The sequence below is a fragment of the Vombatus ursinus genome, unplaced genomic scaffold (genome assembly GCF_900497805.2).
Source record: "Vombatus ursinus unplaced genomic scaffold, bare-nosed wombat genome assembly UNPS02014820.1, whole genome shotgun sequence".
Classification (NCBI taxonomy): domain Eukaryota; kingdom Metazoa; phylum Chordata; class Mammalia; order Diprotodontia; family Vombatidae; genus Vombatus; species Vombatus ursinus.
This window is the reverse complement of record NW_020954598.1, coordinates 1,134,265-1,153,165: the sequence shown is the minus strand read 5'-3', so window position 1 is coordinate 1,153,165 and position 18,901 is coordinate 1,134,265. Positions and strand designations below refer to the sequence as shown.

Here is an 18,901-nt window from a genome sequence, read left to right as displayed (position 1 = left end):
CTCTATGCACTATGGCGCCCCTTGGGGTTCCCTGGCATTAGTTCTTGAACAGTCTCTCTGCCCAGTATGATTCCTGGTTATCTGTCAAGGCATGATGCCTGCTTCCCAGGGATGTGATGTGGGAACCTTCATGCTGCAGGCCAGCGTTGGACTAAATTCCCTCGGAGGCTTCTTCCAATTCTATGATTCTGTGACTAGCATGATTGATGTGGTGAACACCGAAGTGGGGGGGAACCCAGTGATGAAGAGGAGAGGGTCCAAGCTGCGAACATCTGAAGAAACAGATTGCTTTCAGACGTTATTCAGAGTTTCCAACTCAAGCTGCAGACAGACCCAAAAAAGCCAGTATGATGTGTCAGCCTTGTTGTTGTTGAATTGATCATGAGATAGAAGGGAGAGGGAGTTTCTCATGGAAGGATCTCATTAGATAAATTCCAGCTGGAAAACAAGGACTGAATTTAAGGTTTTAGCTGGAGACGTTTTCTATACAGTCTCTTATTGTGACAACAATAACAACAAAAATGACATCTTAGATGCATATCCTACAGTTCTTCTCAGGAGATGGTAGAGACATACGTAATTCTCAGGGTCAGTATAAAAGGTCTAAACCGTCTCAGCCTTAAGCTAAACTTTTAGGCACATAGGCACCTTTAGATGCCATATTAATGCAGAGAATCTGGCCTTTTTTTCAGGCCCATTGGTACAGATGGTTAAGTCAAGGTTTATCAGGGAAGAAAAATTATATGGTTGAATTAAATTTTGCCATTAGGCCCTCTTTGATGCTATGTTCTCTTAGAGAATCTTTTCAGATCCATTCCATAGATGCTTAAGTCAAGGCTTATTACAGAAGAAAAATTCTATAGTTGAGGTAAAACAATGATGAAGCCAGGCTTAGAACCCAGCGGTTCTGATTCCTCAGCTGTACTCTTTTCACTGGAGCCCATCATACCTCAGTTAGAAACAGACCAATAAACACCTTTTTTTTTTAGTGAAATAATGAATCCAATTAACTAGTAATCTTCCCCCATATAAGGGATCAGGCTAGGATCTGTCTTTTTTTGGATGGTGTCTGATGCACCAGAATTTCTTTTAGGTGTTGCTGCTACTCTTGAAAACAGTTTTTTCTTTCTCCATTGCCCAGAGATGACTTTGTCCAGATCGGGAAGGGAACTACCAATAACACCTGTGTTATCCGCACCATCAATGTTGGCCTGACTCTGCTTGCTGTGTGGGACATGGAGCATACTGGCCTCTCAGATTATGTACCTCTGCCTGTCCAGCAGGTCATCTCTCCAGAACTTATTGGGACTGTGGTAGTAGGCGATGTCCTCTGTTTGAGCACCATCCTGATAAACCCTGATGGTAAGAGTTACCCAACATATCCCTGATATAAATCCCCATTTCTGACTTGATGGCTGTCTCTACTGCTAAGTAGCTCTGATGACTGGGAGACAGCATAATACAGGGGAAAGCTCACTGACTATGGAGTGAGGGGACCTGGGTTCAAATCTCACCCCTAATGCTCCTAACTCATGTGACCTTGGGCAAATCACTCACCTAACCTGGGCTTCAGTTTCCTCCTTTGCAACATGATGGGGTTGACATGAATTTTACATTTGAGATATGTTCCAGAGGTTTCAGCTGGTATGGTTGACAGAAGAAAGATGCCTAAAACATCTAACAAGGAGAGATCTCCTTCCCAGGTCTCTCAGGAACATGGAGCTCTTCAGCCAACAGTATTCTCCAAGTTGACCCCAAGACTGGTGTGGCTGTGGCCAGAGACTCTGGAGCTGTGACTCTTTATTATGAGATTGCTGGACTTCTCAGAACATATAAGGAGGTAAGGCACCAGGACAAGAGCTCCCAGACCTGGCTTTCCACCTTGAGCATTTCTAACTGTCTCAAGTTGTTGCTGATGGATGTGGACAGGGCAAAGGACAGGGGGTAAGGAAAGACTGAGTCAAATTCTGTTGAAAGTTCTTCCATCTTAAAATGAGCTTACCATCTAAAGCTTTTGGTAGCAGAGTTGGGAAATCACAAATTGATAGGGTGTTGCTGCCAAGCCGCAAAACAGCCTAGAATCTCTGCAGTTGGAAATATGCTGAGGAGCATTCTAGGGCTGGGAGGGGCTGGGGGTAAGATACTGAGGATTGTTAGGATTCAACCCCCTCCCTTCTTCAATGCAAAAACTTCCCCTACTAAGTCACCTTCTGAATCTTCCAAGAGGTGAACAAAATCATTTTCTCTTTCTTTACTATTTATCTGCAAACCAGAGTGAATCAATGGAAAGTGCCTGGTCTGTATCCAAATGCATCTCATTTTTTATAGTGAGCGTGTGCTGTATTGAATAAGAAAGTTTAACCTAATAGTTTGCATATTTAGCTTGGCTTCCGTGAGGCAGCAACTTAATTCCCTTTCTGCAGCATAAGAGATTCAGGGGCTAAACAACTTCTGATTAACAAAGCTGTGATTGTGTGAAAGAATTTCCAGTGTTCGCATGGAAGACCTAAAATAATTCAGATGCTTTTTTGGGAAAACTCAGCCCCACATACTGACCTCTACTCAGCCCAGGCCCCCTTTAATGGAAGCCAAAGGGATGGTGCTGTTCTCTAGAAATATTTCTGATCTGTCTTTAGGGCAGATCTTGGGACTCTGTTCTTGGGACGTTAAGTACAGCCTCTTGCATGCTTCATGAGCTGTCTGATTTATTTCAAATTAATGGTAATAAACTAAGATGACTTTTTCCTCCCTTTGCTGAGAAACCAATTCACCAAACTGAACAAACATCACGTTTATGAGAAACTGGGAGGCCCATGATCCCTGACAAAAATCAATGCCCACCTTACAGACAGTTGTTCCTGCTTTAATTTCGTCTTATTCAACATGGCTCCAGAGGGCAAGGTGGATTCCTGCAGCAGTTAGTTTGGATTGGTGTCAGAAGTCTTTGTTTTCTGGTTTATTCTTCAGATCTGGATTAGCAGCCCCCAGAAGATTGTGGCCACCCATGTCAGTGGCATTCCAACCAACTTTCAGGGTATCACTGCTTCCAAAGTGATAGTTGTAACTGGAGAAAGAAGCACCAACCTGAGAGGTAAGGATCATTTTTACCTGGAGCCTCCAAGTTTATACACTTTTCTTGCAATAACCCTGAGAACTTGGTGATGCAAGTCTTGTTATCCCCATTTTAGAGAGGAGAAGACCGAGTCTTAGAGAAATTAAGCACCTTGGATATGGTCACACAGCTAGTAAAGTGATGGTGTTGGTGTCCTAATCCCATGGCTCTTAATTCCAAATCTAGCACACTCTCTTCTGTGCTTACATCATGCTGTCCTGAGTAGAGGAAACTCCCAGGAATTTGAACCACCACCGTATGAACTCTGGAGAGGGACTTGGAAAAGGTCCAGCATTACCACTAAGCAAACCATCTAGATTGTTGTAGAGGCAGGGGTGGCATCATGGAAAGAACACCACTGGATTTGAGATTCAAAGGTCTGGATTCAAGTCCTGCTACAAACTAGGCTGTGTAACAGAGGACAGACATCTTAATCTTTGAATCTCAGTTGCCTGAATTCTAAGATATTTACAGCTCCTCCCTCCTAGGATGCTGCAAGCAAACTGCCTTCTATACCATAAAGCATTATATAAGTGATCGGTGACTGTGGTTTTCTAAGTATTCATGACTTGGTATTACTACAAATAATAAGAATACTAATAACTCACACTTGATTGCAGCTCAAAGGATGTGTTGAGATTCAGAGGCATCATTGCACAGTATCTAGAGCCCAGTATTTGGAGTCAGAAGACCTGGGTTCAGATCCTGATTCAACCATTTAATAGCTATTTAATTCTGTGAAGATCACTTAATCTCTTGATGTCTCAGTTTTGTTAGCTGTAAAATGAGGTTGGATTTTATGGATGCTGATCTAAAGTCTCTTTCAGCCCTGAATTTGTGATTTGATGAACCTTATGTGAGTATTTTTGTCAGTGTTTTTCAAATGAGGAAACTGAGACTCAAGACCACAGCTGATAAAAGGCGGAGCTGAGATGTCTCCTGGCCTTACTGGCAAAGAGAAAGATAGAGACAGAATTCACATAACTTTCTCCTAGCTCCTCTTCTCCCTTTTGGAGTAATTGGACTTTATGTTTCTTGTGGAAACTTGGCAGGATGATATTTGTACACCAAATGGATACACTGAAATTTGTCACTTTTGAACAAAAGATGCATTTCAATCTCACAGCTGCTAAAGGAGAGCTCTTCCTTGCACTGGATAACTCTGGAAATACACTACCAGCAAGCTTCTAGCAGGTTTTGATTTTTGTAATTACCTTTTTTTCAAAATGGCTCTACAACCACTAAGCCTGTTCTCTCTTGCCCATCATCAGCCTTGACAACAACTGAAAAAAAAATGCTGTTTTTAAAGCCTCTTAACTGGTAAAATTAAATATCACCATTCTTGTTCTGATTAATGAACCAGACTTTATTACATCACTGTGACCCTTTTTTCTTCAACATAGTACAAGTGCATGACATTCTGCTGTTGTTGAAATGATATTTAGTGTATTATTGGAGAACTGTTGGCCTATTGATGAACAGAAATAAATTACCACTCTTTCTGGCTGACACGAAAAAAAAAAAGAAAAATGCATTAGTGGGGCTTGTTCAGCTGCCTCACTCATGAGGTACAAGATCTAGAACAGATGCTGAAATGAGCAGAGATCATCAGTGATTCCCTGTGACCTACACACCTGACAACAATTTATCCCTTCCTTTCATAAACTCTGCTATCATTATAGAGCTCTCAGTAATACTTTTGCTCCCCGTGTGGAAGTCCGAAGAGCCTCACGCTTGTTATAAGACTTGGTTAGAAAACACTTCGAGGCAAAAGTGTGTAGTGAATAGAGAGCTGACTGTCCTTGGAGCCAGGAAAGCCTGGGTTCGAGCCTCATCTTTGTCACACACTAGCTGTGTGATCCTGGGCAAGTCACCTAACCACTTAGGGCCCCAGGCAACTTTCTAAGACAGTGCTTCTCAAAGCGTATTGTCTGGATACCCTTCCAGGAAGTCTGAGAGGTCAAAACTCTTTTCATAATACTACCAACATGTCCTAATTTCTTATACAATAAATACTGATTGATTATAACTCACATAAACAAAACCACTTTGGAGTCCTCTGTAATTTTTAAGAGTCTAAGGAGTCACAGTAGCAGCAATAATGTAAAAATAATCACCTGTGAAAGGCATAACAACTCTGATCAATGCAATGACTCAAAGGACATGTGATGAAAAATACTGTCCACCTCCACAGAAAGGACTGATGGACTCAAAGTGCGGATTGAAGCATATTTTTTCCTTTTTCTTTTGCAGAATATGACTAATGTGGAAATTTATTTTTCATGACTTCATATTTGAAAAGGATATTGTGTTTCTTGCCTTTTCAATGGGTTGGGGAGAGGAAGGGGAAGAAATGAGTCTGGAACTGAAAATAAGAGGGGTCCTGAGACCAAAAAGTGAGACAGTTACTACTGTAAGTTGTAGAGAAAGTGCTGATCTGCAGTAGGAGAAAGCATTTCCTCACCTGATAATCACCTGTATCAGCGAGACCACCGATCCAGTCCCTATCCTGTTCCTATCTAGAAAATAGTAAGAGCTTGTAATGGGGGAGACATGTATATAGACAAAGAAAAGCAGACAAATGTATATGGACAAAGAAATGAAGAGTTTGTCCAAACAGCTGGGAAAGCATGGTGGTTCCCTGGCTCAGATCTGCTCTTGTCCCTTCTCATCACATTCCTCCCTGTCGTCTCTAGGGGAATGCTCACCAGCCCAGGTGGAGACCATTGTTGAACTTCACCCCGAAACTCTCGTCAGCTGTCAGCTCCAGTTCAACCAGGAAGTATTTGATTTTCCAGCATATGACATTTTCACTACAGAAGCTGGTTTTGATGCATCTCTAGGTAAACTTGCCAAACTCCAGGCATTGACATTGTCCCAGGAAGTAGCTATAACTTGAGGAAATACCAAGGCATGGGGCCTTTTGTTCACAGGAGCCATCCACCCAGACAAGCCTGCGTTTCTGATAATTCAACCTGGGGAAATTAATGTTGGCACTTGGGTTTATGGCTCAGTGCTGCTGCCACAGGGAATTTATTTTTTTCTAAAATGTCTGATCTTCTGTCATCTTAAGCATTGCTATTGTGGTGATTTCTCAGGAATAGTCTGAGAACTCTTGCTGTGGTTCTCAGAAACACTTTGGTTTAGAGGGGTACGTAGTGGCATTGAACATTGCATAGCTCCTGCCAGCTAGCTTGGAGAAGAACTGGTACATGTCCAGGGTCATCTGAACCCCAGCTAAACAGTGAAGAAAAAGTTGCCTCTTGCTGAGTCATGAGCAAGCTCTGAGAATTGAGCAAGGTCAGGGTCCAGCTCCTAGAAAGTCTAGGTGTGGAAATGTACCTGGCAGCTGGCTGGTGCTTTCTTCCATCGCTATGCCTCAGCTGGCAAAAGCTGCAGATCTTTAACAACACTGGCAACTGGACAGAAGTCATTTTGACACAAACTTTTATTTCTCAGAGGTTTCTCTGGTGCCATTTTTCTTCAGGCTCCTGGTTGCCAAAGACTTTATCTTATTTACCCAGCAGCTCAAACATTATGGCACCAAGTGAATTAATTCAAAAATTATTAAGTGGCTACTTTGTGCTGAGTGCTAGGGGTGATACAAATGTCTAAGGCATACTCTATGCACTCAAGGAGACTTAAAATCCAGGAAATGTGCTAAGACAATTATACAAAAAATTAGTGAATCCAAATACAAGTGCAAAAAATATGTTCTCAAGGTGGAGAGATTGCTTCCCATCTGGGTAGGTTAGAGAGAGGATATCCTAGGTAAAGTGGCATTTGATCTGGGCCTTGTAAAATGGGTAGACTTTCAATAAGTAGGGATTGGGAAAAACAAGCTTTAAAAATAACATGGTCAAAGACATGAAGGTAGCACGTATTCATGGAATGGTGAGTGGTTCCTTTTGGCCAGAACATGAGCACATGAAGATGACTAATGTGAGCTAAAGCTGAACACATAGTTTACTGTCAACTTTCAATCAGCCTTGACTGCCAGGCTAAAGAATTTGGACTTTATTCTGTAGGCAGTGAGGAGCCACTCAAGTTTTTTTGAGTAGAGGAATGTCATGTATGTAACATAGTCTGGGAGGGAGAGAGACCCAGTAACATTTTATCACAGCAGAGGACTGATGATGAAACTTTCTGTCCACCTCCTAACTGAGAGGTAAGGGACTTGAGGTGCAGACTGTAGGTTTTGAAAGCCTCTGTTAGGATGGAATGGAAATAAAGGAGTGGATATAAGTGGAGGTAGGAATGTTGGTGCTTAGAGATTAATTGAGTATGGTGATGAGGGGGAGGGAGGATCATAGATCAATCAGTCAATCAACAAGCATTTATTAAGCACCAGCTCTGTCTGTGCCAGGTCATGGTGCTAGGCAGAACTGAAATGTCATCATAGCATAGGGAGAAGGAGTGGATCTGTTTTCTCAGTCTAGAGACCTATCATGTGAAGAAACTCCCATCTACCGATGCCATTTGGCATGTTCTCAACAACTTAGAGAGTTGCCTAGAATCTCCTAACCACTCAGAAATGTCATCATAGATGACAAAATTTATCATCACTAAAGGCACCAGGGATTCAAACATGGTGTGTCTAACCATTTAGTGTGTGCTGCATGCAAGGTCTGAAACTCTCATTGCCCCAGGCCAGTACACCTGCTCCATCATGATGCACAGGCTTACAGACAAGCAGCTCAAACACCTCAGCATGAGGAAGACAGCTCTCGTGGTCACGGCTTCTCTCCAAGACAGCCACTTCTCCGGAGAGCAGATCAGCGCCGAAGTACCCTTCAACCCTGGCCTTTATGCTGACCAAACTGAAATCCTCTTAAGTAACCACTATATGAGCTCAGAGGTCAAAATATTTGGAGCCATGGAAATTCTTGAGAATCTTGAGGTGAGTGGTTTTGGTTTGTTGTTTTTTGTTTTGTTTTTGTTTTTTAAGTTGTAGATTTTCTTATTTTAGGTCCTCTTCGGCAAGCCTAGAGAATTTAATAAAATTAATTAATGCTAATCAAAATCCTACACTTGATTTTTTTGTGTGTATTTATGATGAAATTTTTTATGTATTTTGTTTTGATGTATAACTTCCAATAAAAGACACCTCCCCATATTTTCCCATAAAAACAGTTAAACAAAAATGCTTAATAGAGTGTTTGCAACTGATATGACAGTACCTGGAACTTTTCATTTTTCTACTTTACCATTTCTTTTATTTATTTATTTATTTTTTAGGCAATTGGGGTTAAGTGACTTGCCCAGGGTCACACAGCTAGTGAGTGTTACGTGTCTGAGGTCGGATTTGAACTCAGGTCTTCCTGACTTCAGGGCCAGTGCTCTATCCACTGTGCCACCTAGCTGCCTCTACTTTACCATTTCTTAACTGAGCAGAACTGTATGTATTTTGCTGATCTGGACCAATATTGCCTATCATATATGGCCTGAGTTTTGTTTCTACCAGTAGTGTCTTCATTTACAGTCATGGTGGATCTTGTTCTTTGGGCTTTGCCTTCCTCCCTCTGCATCAGTTCATACAAATTTTCCTGTTTCTCTGAATTCTTCATATTCATTGTAACTTATAGTACAACAATATGGCATTACATGTATGTGTCTTAACTTGTTCAGTCATTTGGGAGTATGCAAATCCCCTGTACAGGCTGCTCTGGGACCAAATTCAAGAAAATAGGGTAAGAAGGACCACTGTAATAGTCTTCAGACCAATTCATTGAGTCTTTCTTGAGTATCTACTCAGTAAACTACCAAAAGACTCAGGATAGACACAAAAGAAGGAAAAGAAACATGTTATGGTATTCTTGAATGTCATTATTTCATTAGTACATATAGGTATGTGTGTATATCACATGTATGTATGTATGTATGTATGTATGTACATATGAATGTGTATAGTGTTTTACCATTTGGAAAGAACTTTCCTCATTGCAGCTCCTGAGAGATAGGTAGCATAAGCACTATTATCTTTATTTCATAAAGGAAGTTCATCAAGATAAAGTGGCTTGCCCATAGCCACACAGAGAAGAGAGGGAAATGAGCATTTAGTAAGTACCTACTATTGCCAGGCACTGTGCTAAGTGCTTTACAAATATTATTACAATTGAGCATCACAATAACCCTGGGAGGCAGGTGCTGTTATTATCCCCATCTTACATAGTTGAGGAAACTGAGAGCTAGACAGAAGTTAAGTGACTTGCCAAGGGTCACACTGCTAGGAAATGTCTGCCGCTGGGTTTGAACTTAAGTCTTCCTGACTCAAGGCTCTAACCACTGTGCCATCTTGCTGCCTAATAAATGATGGAGCTCTGGCTTGAATCTAGGTCTTCTGATTGCAAACCCTGTACTCTTTTCCCAAAAACCACATCACATCTAATATCAGGGGCAACTGATTCCTTAAATGGTCCTTAGTAGTTAGTCTGTGTCTTTAAGTCTTCTTATTCTCTTATTTTTCGTTCTGTGTTTTATTGTTTGGAGGTAGAGTTAGAAGGGAAGAAGATCCTGGTCTTTGCTAGATAATTAGCAGTACTCCATTCCCTTAATTACATACATACGTGTAGGTACATACATATGTGTACACATGTGCACGCACATGCTCACACGCGCACACACACACACACGCCACCAGACTGGAAAGGGAAGACGAAAGGCCTGCCTATTCCCCTGACCTCCATAAGTGTGCAGACCATTTCTCTTCTCACTCTGATTTCATGAGATAAGGGAGGCCTTGATCAAAGAACATCTTTCTATCCAGGGACCACTAATTAATTCAGAAGGCTTTAGACACATTATCTCATTTAATCCCTGTGCGGTATGTGATGCTTAATATTTCAAGCATCCCTGATTTCAGTGATTCAGGCCCCTTTTCCCCAATACACATATTATAGGAGTTGCTCTACCTGAGAAACTCACCACCCTACCACACACACACACACACACACACACACACACACACACACACGCTTGTACGTCTCCATCAGTATGTCTGACATATTATTCACATTGAAAAATGTCTCCCCATCAAAATGCATCTTAGGAGGCAGCATTGAGTTGGAGAAAGATCCTTGGAAGAAGAGTCAGGAAACCCAAGTTCTAATAGTGGCTCCATCCATCACTGACTCGACATGGTGGGTCACGTAGGTGGTCTGGGCTAAGTTTTCTCAGCTGCAAAATAGGAACAATAATCCTTTCCCTGCCTACTTTTCCCAGGAAATGTCTTGAGAATCAAATGACATAATGTGTGTAAAAGTACTGTAGCTACAACTTAGACAAAATCCTTCCACTCTCTGAGTCTCAATTCTCTGCTTTCCTTATCACTGTCATTGCTCCACTCCCCATACTGGTGAATTCCATCCCTTCCTTCACACACTATATGTATGCACAGTCCATCTCCCCCTTAGAAGGCAACCCCCCTCAGGGCAGAGACAGTCTTCCTTTTATGTTGGCAGAGTGTGTGGCATAAAGTGAACACTTAATAAATACATTTCATTGATTCATATTACCAATTTGGAGAGGAAAAAATGTTGGTAGGAAAAGATTTTATAAATGGTAAAGAGCTAATAAATGTGAGCTATTATTATTGATATTATTAAGGATATTTTGGGGGGTTGGGGAGGGTTGTTCTGAACTTTTATTTCATCACTAGGGAGCTCCTCAGTAAGAATAAAGATCCCACCCAAATAAAGATCAAGAAGTTCTCTGCAATTTTAGTCTTAGAGCAGTGGTGTTCAACTCAAATAGAAACTATGTAAGAATCCTTGCTGGCACGTGTTGTCCTAGAAAACTGCCTATTCGCATTATCTGTCTTGTGTTGTATTTTTCTTTATTGTGTTAGGTATTTCCCAGTTCCATGTCAGTCTGGTTTGGGCTGCACTCAGGAGTGGTTCCGAGTGCATGCAGCCCGCTGCCCCATGTTTGACACTTCTCCCTGGGGCTCTGAGGGCTTGTGTAAGTTGAGCAGGGTCACTTGGCCCAATATGTGTCAGTTGCAGCTTGAGTCCATGTCATTCTGACTCTGAGGCTGGCTGATTATCCTTTATGCTGTAGTTGCCTTTCCTACATGTTATTATTATTAATTATACTGATGATGATAAGAAGTTTCCTGGGCTTTTCATTGGATGAAAAAAATACAAGCATCTGAATCTCCTCACCAAATAAGTGTGACTTTATAAAACCTCAACCTGGAGTATCAGGTCACCATTTTGTGCCCTTCAAGATGTGCATTTTTACCCAGGGAAGGCATTTCTTTCCCTAGGTGAAATCTGGGTCACCAGCAGTGGTTGCCTTTGTGAAGGAGAAGTCCTATGGATTGCCCAGCTTTGTCACCTACACCATCAGCATCTCTGATCCAGTAGTCCTCAGCCAGAGATCCTCATCTACTACACTGACCATTTCTAGCCCCATGACAGACCAATCCATCACTCTCCCAGTCAACATGGTCTATATGACTGACAGGAGAGGCCCTGGCCAGCGTAAGTTCATTCCTGTAACTATGTGACCTTGGGGACTGGATAGTTTCTCCTGCTTATGTTGCCCAAGGTTGGTGGTAGAGGGGAGGGAAGGTGAGGCTTAAGACTTTTTCAGTAATAATTTTTTTTAAATTTTGGTGAGGCAGTTGGGTCAAGTGACTTGCCCAGGATCACACAGCTAGTGAGTGTTATGTGTTTCAGGCTAGATTTGAACTCAGGTCTTCCTGACTCCAGGGCCAGTGCTCTATCCACTGTGCCACCTAGCTGCTTCCCATCAGTAATAATTTTTAATTTGGGGGCAGCAAGGTGGTGCAGTGGATAGGGCACCAGCCTTGTAATCAGGAGGACCTAAGTTCAAATATGGCCTCAGACACGTAACACTCACTAGCTGTGTGACCCTGGACAAGTCACTTGACCTCAATTGCCCTCATCAAAAAAAAAAAAAATAATAATAATAATAATAATTTTTAAGTAGAAGTCAGTTGGGTCAGTCTAAGGAAGAAGGATGCCAAGTACAATGCCTCCTCCTTTCCCCAGTGCAAAATAGAAGGAATTCTGTTGGTTTCTTCCCTACTGAAGATTTCTGTCCCTTCCTAGCCAGCTGGTTGCTACCTGGCTTAATTTTTTCATGAATCTAATCCAGGACTTCAGGTTTTCAAAACTGCTTTGCGTTTCTAGGCTGTGGTGACAGCCTCAGTGGCAGTTCCATCTATCCTGAGCTATCACTGACAGGCATATTCAGAGCGCACATGGCTTCCCATTCATAATCGGAGCAAATCAAGGGATTCGAATGAGGCACGCTTACCCAAAGGAGAGAGTGTGTGAGCCCAGGGCAGGGAAAGTCGTTTGAGTAGATGAAGATGCTGGGACACTATTTATAACCTGTGCAATGATAGAGATTGCCTTTCCAATTGATTCCACAGAAGGTACCAGCCTATTCCAACACTTCCTCGACTCCTATCAAGTTATGTTCTTCACGCTTTTTGCACTGCTGGCAGGGACAGCTATTATGATCATAGGTAAAATATTATATTTATCTTTTTCCCCACTTGTACGTCATTTCTGCCGCCTGATCTAAATAAACTGTTGTATGTGTTTCAGTTTACCATGCAGTTTTCTCGCCCAAAGAACACAACACACACCCTGCCTTCACCCCGAGAACAAGCCCTTCACATAGTCCTAACAGTAAGTAACTACTGGGTAAGTTTGATAAATAGGAGGAAAAAAAAAGTATGGTAGTGTGGACGTTGCCTCAACAAAATGGCCACAGAGGAGACAGGCTTTGTTCTCAGGTAACCATAGCACCTTCCCCATTGCTGGGCAGCTAAATTCTACCTTCAGCAACACACACACACACACACACACACACACACAGAGGTATGTGCACACACATTGCTTGCAGTTCCAAAAGAAAGGTAGCATCTATTTTCTCCAATGGTTTGCTAAATAAGGTTCCTGGACTTAGACCTGAAAGAGACCTCAAGAGTCACCTAGTGGAAAGGTCACCTTGTTAACATTCAACATTCATTCAACACCCAGTTAAGAACCTCATGTATGCAGAGTGTCATGCTGGGTACTGGGGGAGATGTACAGTTTAGATAAGACAGGATCCCTGCCCTCATGGAGCTTATAGCCTACTGAGTCTACACGGTACTAACATGGATGGCTGTAGCACACCATATTTAGCATCAAAATGCAATTGAGAGGCTCAAAACAAAGATACTAGGAAAGGACCTTCAGTAGGAAGACTTTCTAGCAGAGCTGGTATTTGAATTGGCCTTTAAAGTATGAGCAAGAATTTAACAGGTGAAGAGGGAGAGGGGGCATCCTCCTGGCACAGAAGAAAAGCAGGAGCAGAGGCATGAAGGCAGGAAATCAGAGGGAATGTTCGGAGGGCAGAAAATGGCTTTGACTGTTAAGATCCCTAAATAGAAAGAGTACCAGAAACAGCTTAACACAGCTTATCAGAACTGCTAAAGGAGGATTTCAAAATGTACATCTTTACTTTTCTTTATTAAAAAGTTGTCATCTTAAGCATCACTGACTAAAGAACTAGCTTAACTGTTTGCTTTGGTCAATGCTTTTTGATTGGTAGGTTGGCTGGTTGGTTTTTTGATTTGGGGTTTTGGTTAATTTGGTTTGCTCAGTTTGGGGTTTGGTTTAAGAGTCTTTTTTTTTTTGCATGAAGGGGAATAGTAGAACCAAGAGGTATAATTGTATGCTAAATGTTTCCAGACATCCTGACTATGGTTGAAAGTAACTAAAAGAAAGCGAGCTGAGAATTAAGACCAGTCATTTGAAAAATAAAGGCCAAGAAATACTTGGTAGTGGAGTTGTTTTTTTTTAAATTATCAACTATACACTTCACTTAGCATAGTCACTGAGATACTCATTGATTCATTGAAAACATACCCAGAAATATTTCGTTTCCAATAACTGATACTTGTGACCCTAAAAATGCTTTTCATTCATTATTTCATTTGAGCCTCAACATAAGAGGTAAATACCACTTTACATGTGAGCGAACAGAGGCTATGAAAAATTAAGTGACTTGTCCAAAGTCACACGGCTAGTAAGTGTTTGAGGGGGGATTAAAACTTCCTAACTCCTAAATCCTGCACTCTATCTACAATATTAAGCAGCCTCTCTAGGTTGGTGGACTGATCCACTCAGGCAATGTCAGGGGGCTCTTTATATCCTCTAGTGCAGGGTGGGGAACCAGCGACCTTGACATGTGGACCTCTAGGTCTTCAAGTGCAGGCCTTTGACTGAATCCAAACTTCACAGAACAAATCCCCTTAGTTAAGGGATTTGTTCTGTAAAATTTGACTCAAAGGGCTGCACCCAAGGACCTAGAAGGCCACATGTGGCCTTGAGACCACAGGTTCTGCACTCCTGCAGTCTAGTGTGACGCCACTAACTACTGTTCTTGGTGGCATCCAAATCTCTCCCCACTAGCTCTGTCTCCTGACTCTTCTGACTTCCTTCAGCTAAAGTCCCATCTTTCCTAGTGCCTTCCCTCTGAGCATTCCCTTCCCCCTCTGATTTATCCATTCTGTAACTTGTCTGTGTGTAGTTGTTTATATATACTCTGCCCCATTAAACTATGAATTCCTTGAGAGCAGGGACTGTTTTTTTTTTTTTGTTTGCTTGTTTATTTTTTTTTTGCCTAACTTTGTATCCCCAGTGCTTAGCACAGTGCCTGGAACATAGAAGATACTTAATAAATAAATATTTGTTGAGTTTCTGACTGACCTCAATAAGCCTTAGTTTCCTCATCTGGAAGATGAAAGGTGAAAACTAGTTGAACCTTTCTGGTCAGTGCGAACTTGATGATAATCAGCTAACTCCTTGAAAAGTAACTGTGAAAGACAGACAAATGAAAAATGCTGATAAGTCCAGTGAAATCTGAGAACTCACTTGATTGAGCTAGTGTGGGATATGACTGTTCAGAAATGATAAGGCCCAAAGAGCTTCTGAGCACACACTGGGAGCCTCCATGATTGGTGGTTATATTTAAGTCAGCCTTCCTGGAAGACCTGCTGAAGACATGTGTGCCTCACCCTCTCCATGGTACTCGCTTAGTCTCCTGAGGAACGTGAAATGTTTGCAGAAGAGCCTTTCTCAGAATCTTTCTTAAATGAATTGGCAAAATGCTTGACAATGCCAGGAGATACTGAAGCCTCAACATGGCCACATCTAGATTCTTTTCCTCTGGGAAGGCCTACTTACTAGCCTCAAACAAAATTAAATTTTGTTCAGCTCTCTGGCATCTTTCCAGCATAGTGTAATGCAAAGACAATTAGAGGCCAACAAACCTGGAGTCTCATCCCAACTCTACCACTAGTTCTATGTGACCTTGAACAAGTCACTTCCCTTCTCTGGGCCTCAGTTTCTCAGTCTATAAAGTGAGGGGCTAGACCAGTAGTTCTTAACCTTTGTGATATGGCCCCTTGATGTCAATGGATCCCTTCTCAGAATAATGTTTTAAGTGTAAAATAAAACACATCGGACTACCAAAAAAAATAGATTGAAAATGTTAGCAAAATGTTTTAAAAATGCAAGTTCGCAGACACCAGGTTAAGAACCCCGCAGTTCTAATACTCAGGTGATTCCAAATGACATTGTTCTGCAGTTCAGGGAGAAAGGCTTTCTTTCATTGTTCCTATGGGCTGGAGAACATGATTCTTAGTAGGTAGTTACTGAATTCAGACTTCATTGACCAGCCATGAATTGGGCTCATTAGCTCCACAACACTGCAATGCTGAACCACAGCCAAAATCCAGATAGTCAGGGAGGTCAAGAGAAGAGAGTCGCGGAATTATGAACTGTTAGATCTGGAAAGAACTTTAGAGACAGCTGTTCCAGCCTCTTTAATTAGATGTATTCAACCAACATTTATTAAGCAACCACTATGTGCAAACTACTGTACCAAGTGCTTGAAGCACTGTGCTATAGAGATAAGGAAGCTGAGCCCTAGAGAGGGAACGTGACTTGCGCCAAATCACACAGCAAGTCAGAGATACAGCTGGGACAGGGACCCAGGTCTCCTGACTCTGGGTCTAGTCAGTCTAAATGAGTAGGCAAATCTGATCCTGTTTGGAATTAGCAACACTGAAATCGGGGGGGGGGGGAGCCATCTCAGGATCTGTTCTGGGTATGAGACTACATGATATGAAATTATGTCCTGTCAAATTTTATGAATTAAATGAAGGCTAAGGTAATGATATCTCTTCTTTTATTTACATCAGCTGAATTTCCATGCACATATATTGCCTGAATATTTCATTATGCCATAAATTCATGAGGTTATGGAGGGATGTTAGGGAAATCATCTAATTTTTCAGGTGGTAAAAAAATGATCCAGGAAAAGCTCTATTGGTGAAAACAATTTTTAGCAACTGATTCCTTTCAACCTCTGAGTTCCCGTATATGGCTGGCTACTGCAGCAAGTCACTCCTTCTTTTTCTCTCCTAGGCTTCGTTGCTCCCAGTCCGATGCCTTTCAGCACTCTGCCCCACAATCGAAAAACCAGCCCACCCTTCAGGCTCTGGAGCCCTGATTATGCCTCCCATTAGAATCTGATGAAAGAAGCTGACCCCAGAAAAAAAACGACCATTCGGAAAAAAACACAGAAAGACTTTTAGTGCCTTTAATAATAACCAGATAAATGTATTCACACTGGAGACATCCCAATGAGATTGGAGTATATCTCAAGTTGGATCTGATGCGTCGAGATGTGATAGTTCTGTGTTTTAACCGGTGCTTCTTAGCTTCTTTAAAAAAAATGCATAGTTCTTTTCCATGTTCCCATAGATTCTTAAAGTCCTAGAAACTCTCTGCATCAGTCTTTCGTTTTAGGAACAGGTTGCTCAAGGTTCCTGGACGATGCTCCTTTCTTTATCCCCCCTTATGTCACTAAACTTGTGCTGTTTCACATGCCTGGGTCAGTTAGAGGCTTCATTTAAAGTCTGTAGTAGAGAAGGCTAAAAGCCAATCTAATGTGGTAGGGCCATATGCCTTGAGGAAGGGGCTTTTTTTTTTTTTCGCATTTCATTTTCTCCCTGTGAAAACTAATTCCCCCTTAGCATGGCTGTTAAGAAGGGAAGTAGTGAAATGGAAAAAATGTGAATATCCTGTGTTCTGAAGGCCTCAATTTTTCTTTTTGAGTCTAAATCATAGTGTCAGGAAGACTCAGGAATGCACTGCCCTGCTGGGTGCTCTCAATATTTTAGCCTTACAATGTGACTCAGAATTATCATTTAGAAATGGGCATTTATTTTCCTTTGCAAATGTGAATAGAGTCTGTCTTCTATGTTTAAAAAAGGAAAAAAAAATAAGTATTAACATGGCATCTTTTGTCTACAGCCATGGCCTCTTACCCTGTATAGCAGACATCTCATGCTAGAGATGAGCTTAGCTGGCATCTTCTTAGTGCAAGGATGGTGCTTTCATTATTCAGGAAACACTGTTCATCAGAAGGATGGGATGTGTTAGGGGATTTTTTCATTTTTTTTTAAGTTGCTGTTTTGTCCTGTTAAAGCACAAAGTTGTAGTTGTGTGTTTTTTTATTTTTTTTTTAGACATCCAAGTACCTCAGCAGACACTGAGCCTCTGTCTTTCTCCACTATAAAAGGATGACCATCCTTTTTCTGGGGGTCCTTTAGCTAATCTCATAGGAGTGAATCTCTGGGATTTGCTGGCCTCCCTACAAAGTGCACTGAGCTCTTCTACACCAAGGGACAGGAGACAGGGAGGCGGGGGAGAGGGGCAGTTTGCTTCAGCTCTGAGAAACTCCTTATAGAGAACAAGATGGCTGGAAAGCCTGAGGGAGTGGTGGGAGATTGAGAAAGGGTTGGGGACCTGAGAACTCCTTGTAGAGAACGAGATGGCTGGAAAGCCCAAGGGAATGTTAGGAGATTGAGAAAGGGTTGGGGACGTTGGTGGAGTATGGGGAAGGCAGTATAGTGCCCCCACCAACCCCAACAATAAATTCAGAACACCATTCATAAGACTGAAATGTTAACTCAATCTTGGAAGAAACTTCCTTCTTAGTTATCAACATAAGGCTCTCAGAAATGTAGCTACCAATCCTTGAGACTGTGACTTGAAACATAGCCTACATTTGTCTTTGTCCATAGAGTGGTGACCACTGGCTGAGTGGGCAATGGCCCTCCTGAAAATAGAGCTAAACAGATTTTTCCTCAAAACATGGCCACACCATGGTCAGAAAATCCACTTGCCCCTTTCCAGTAGAGAACGAACCAAATGTATAAGATGATCTTGTAGGTCCCCATTAGAACTGTGGATTTATATAATGACAGTCTCTGTGACACTCTTTGTTGTCTTTTTTTTAATATATATATGATGTAATTAGCCATTGAGAAAGCAGTGTGATGTCACCCTCTTCCTTCAGTGTAGGGTTATATAATTTATTTTCCATTGCATAAAGAAGGAAGAATTGTGCCTTGTGTACTACATGAGCTTGAAACTGACAACTTGGATGTAAATATGAGCATTTCTACTTGCTTTATTTAATAAAGCTGTATGAGATTCTTTACTCACCTGTGATCATTACTGACTCTTTATTATGGGCTGCAGTTAACAAATAGCCACGATGCATGGATCATATCATCCGTCAGAAAGCATTTATTAAGTGACTGCTATGTGCCAGCCCCAGTGCTAAGCACCAGGGATACAGATGCCAATTCTACTGTCATAGAAGGTCAGAGCTGGAAGCAGCTCTACGTACCATGAAGTTCAACTCTCCCAATCTTTCAGATCACACCACTGGTGCCCAGAGAAGTCA

General features: G+C 41.7%; 1 protein-coding gene across 1 annotated transcript in view; it reads left to right on the top strand.

Annotated features, from left to right (window-relative positions):
- Nucleotides 1–18,656, top strand: part of NUP210 (nucleoporin 210) — a 166,542-nt gene extending 147,886 nt beyond the window's left edge. The window contains exons 32-40 of the mRNA XM_027836937.1: nucleotides 1,142–1,362; nucleotides 1,704–1,840; nucleotides 2,968–3,091; nucleotides 5,809–5,955; nucleotides 7,762–8,012; nucleotides 11,379–11,595; nucleotides 12,516–12,611; nucleotides 12,694–12,777; nucleotides 16,570–18,656. Coding sequence (XP_027692738.1) covers nucleotides 1,142–1,362; nucleotides 1,704–1,840; nucleotides 2,968–3,091; nucleotides 5,809–5,955; nucleotides 7,762–8,012; nucleotides 11,379–11,595; nucleotides 12,516–12,611; nucleotides 12,694–12,777; nucleotides 16,570–16,670 — 1,378 coding nt within the window. The 3' untranslated portion in view covers nucleotides 16,671–18,656. The remainder of the gene's footprint in view (nucleotides 1–1,141; nucleotides 1,363–1,703; nucleotides 1,841–2,967; nucleotides 3,092–5,808; nucleotides 5,956–7,761; nucleotides 8,013–11,378; nucleotides 11,596–12,515; nucleotides 12,612–12,693; nucleotides 12,778–16,569) is intronic.
- Nucleotides 18,657–18,901: the final 245 nt, after the last annotated feature.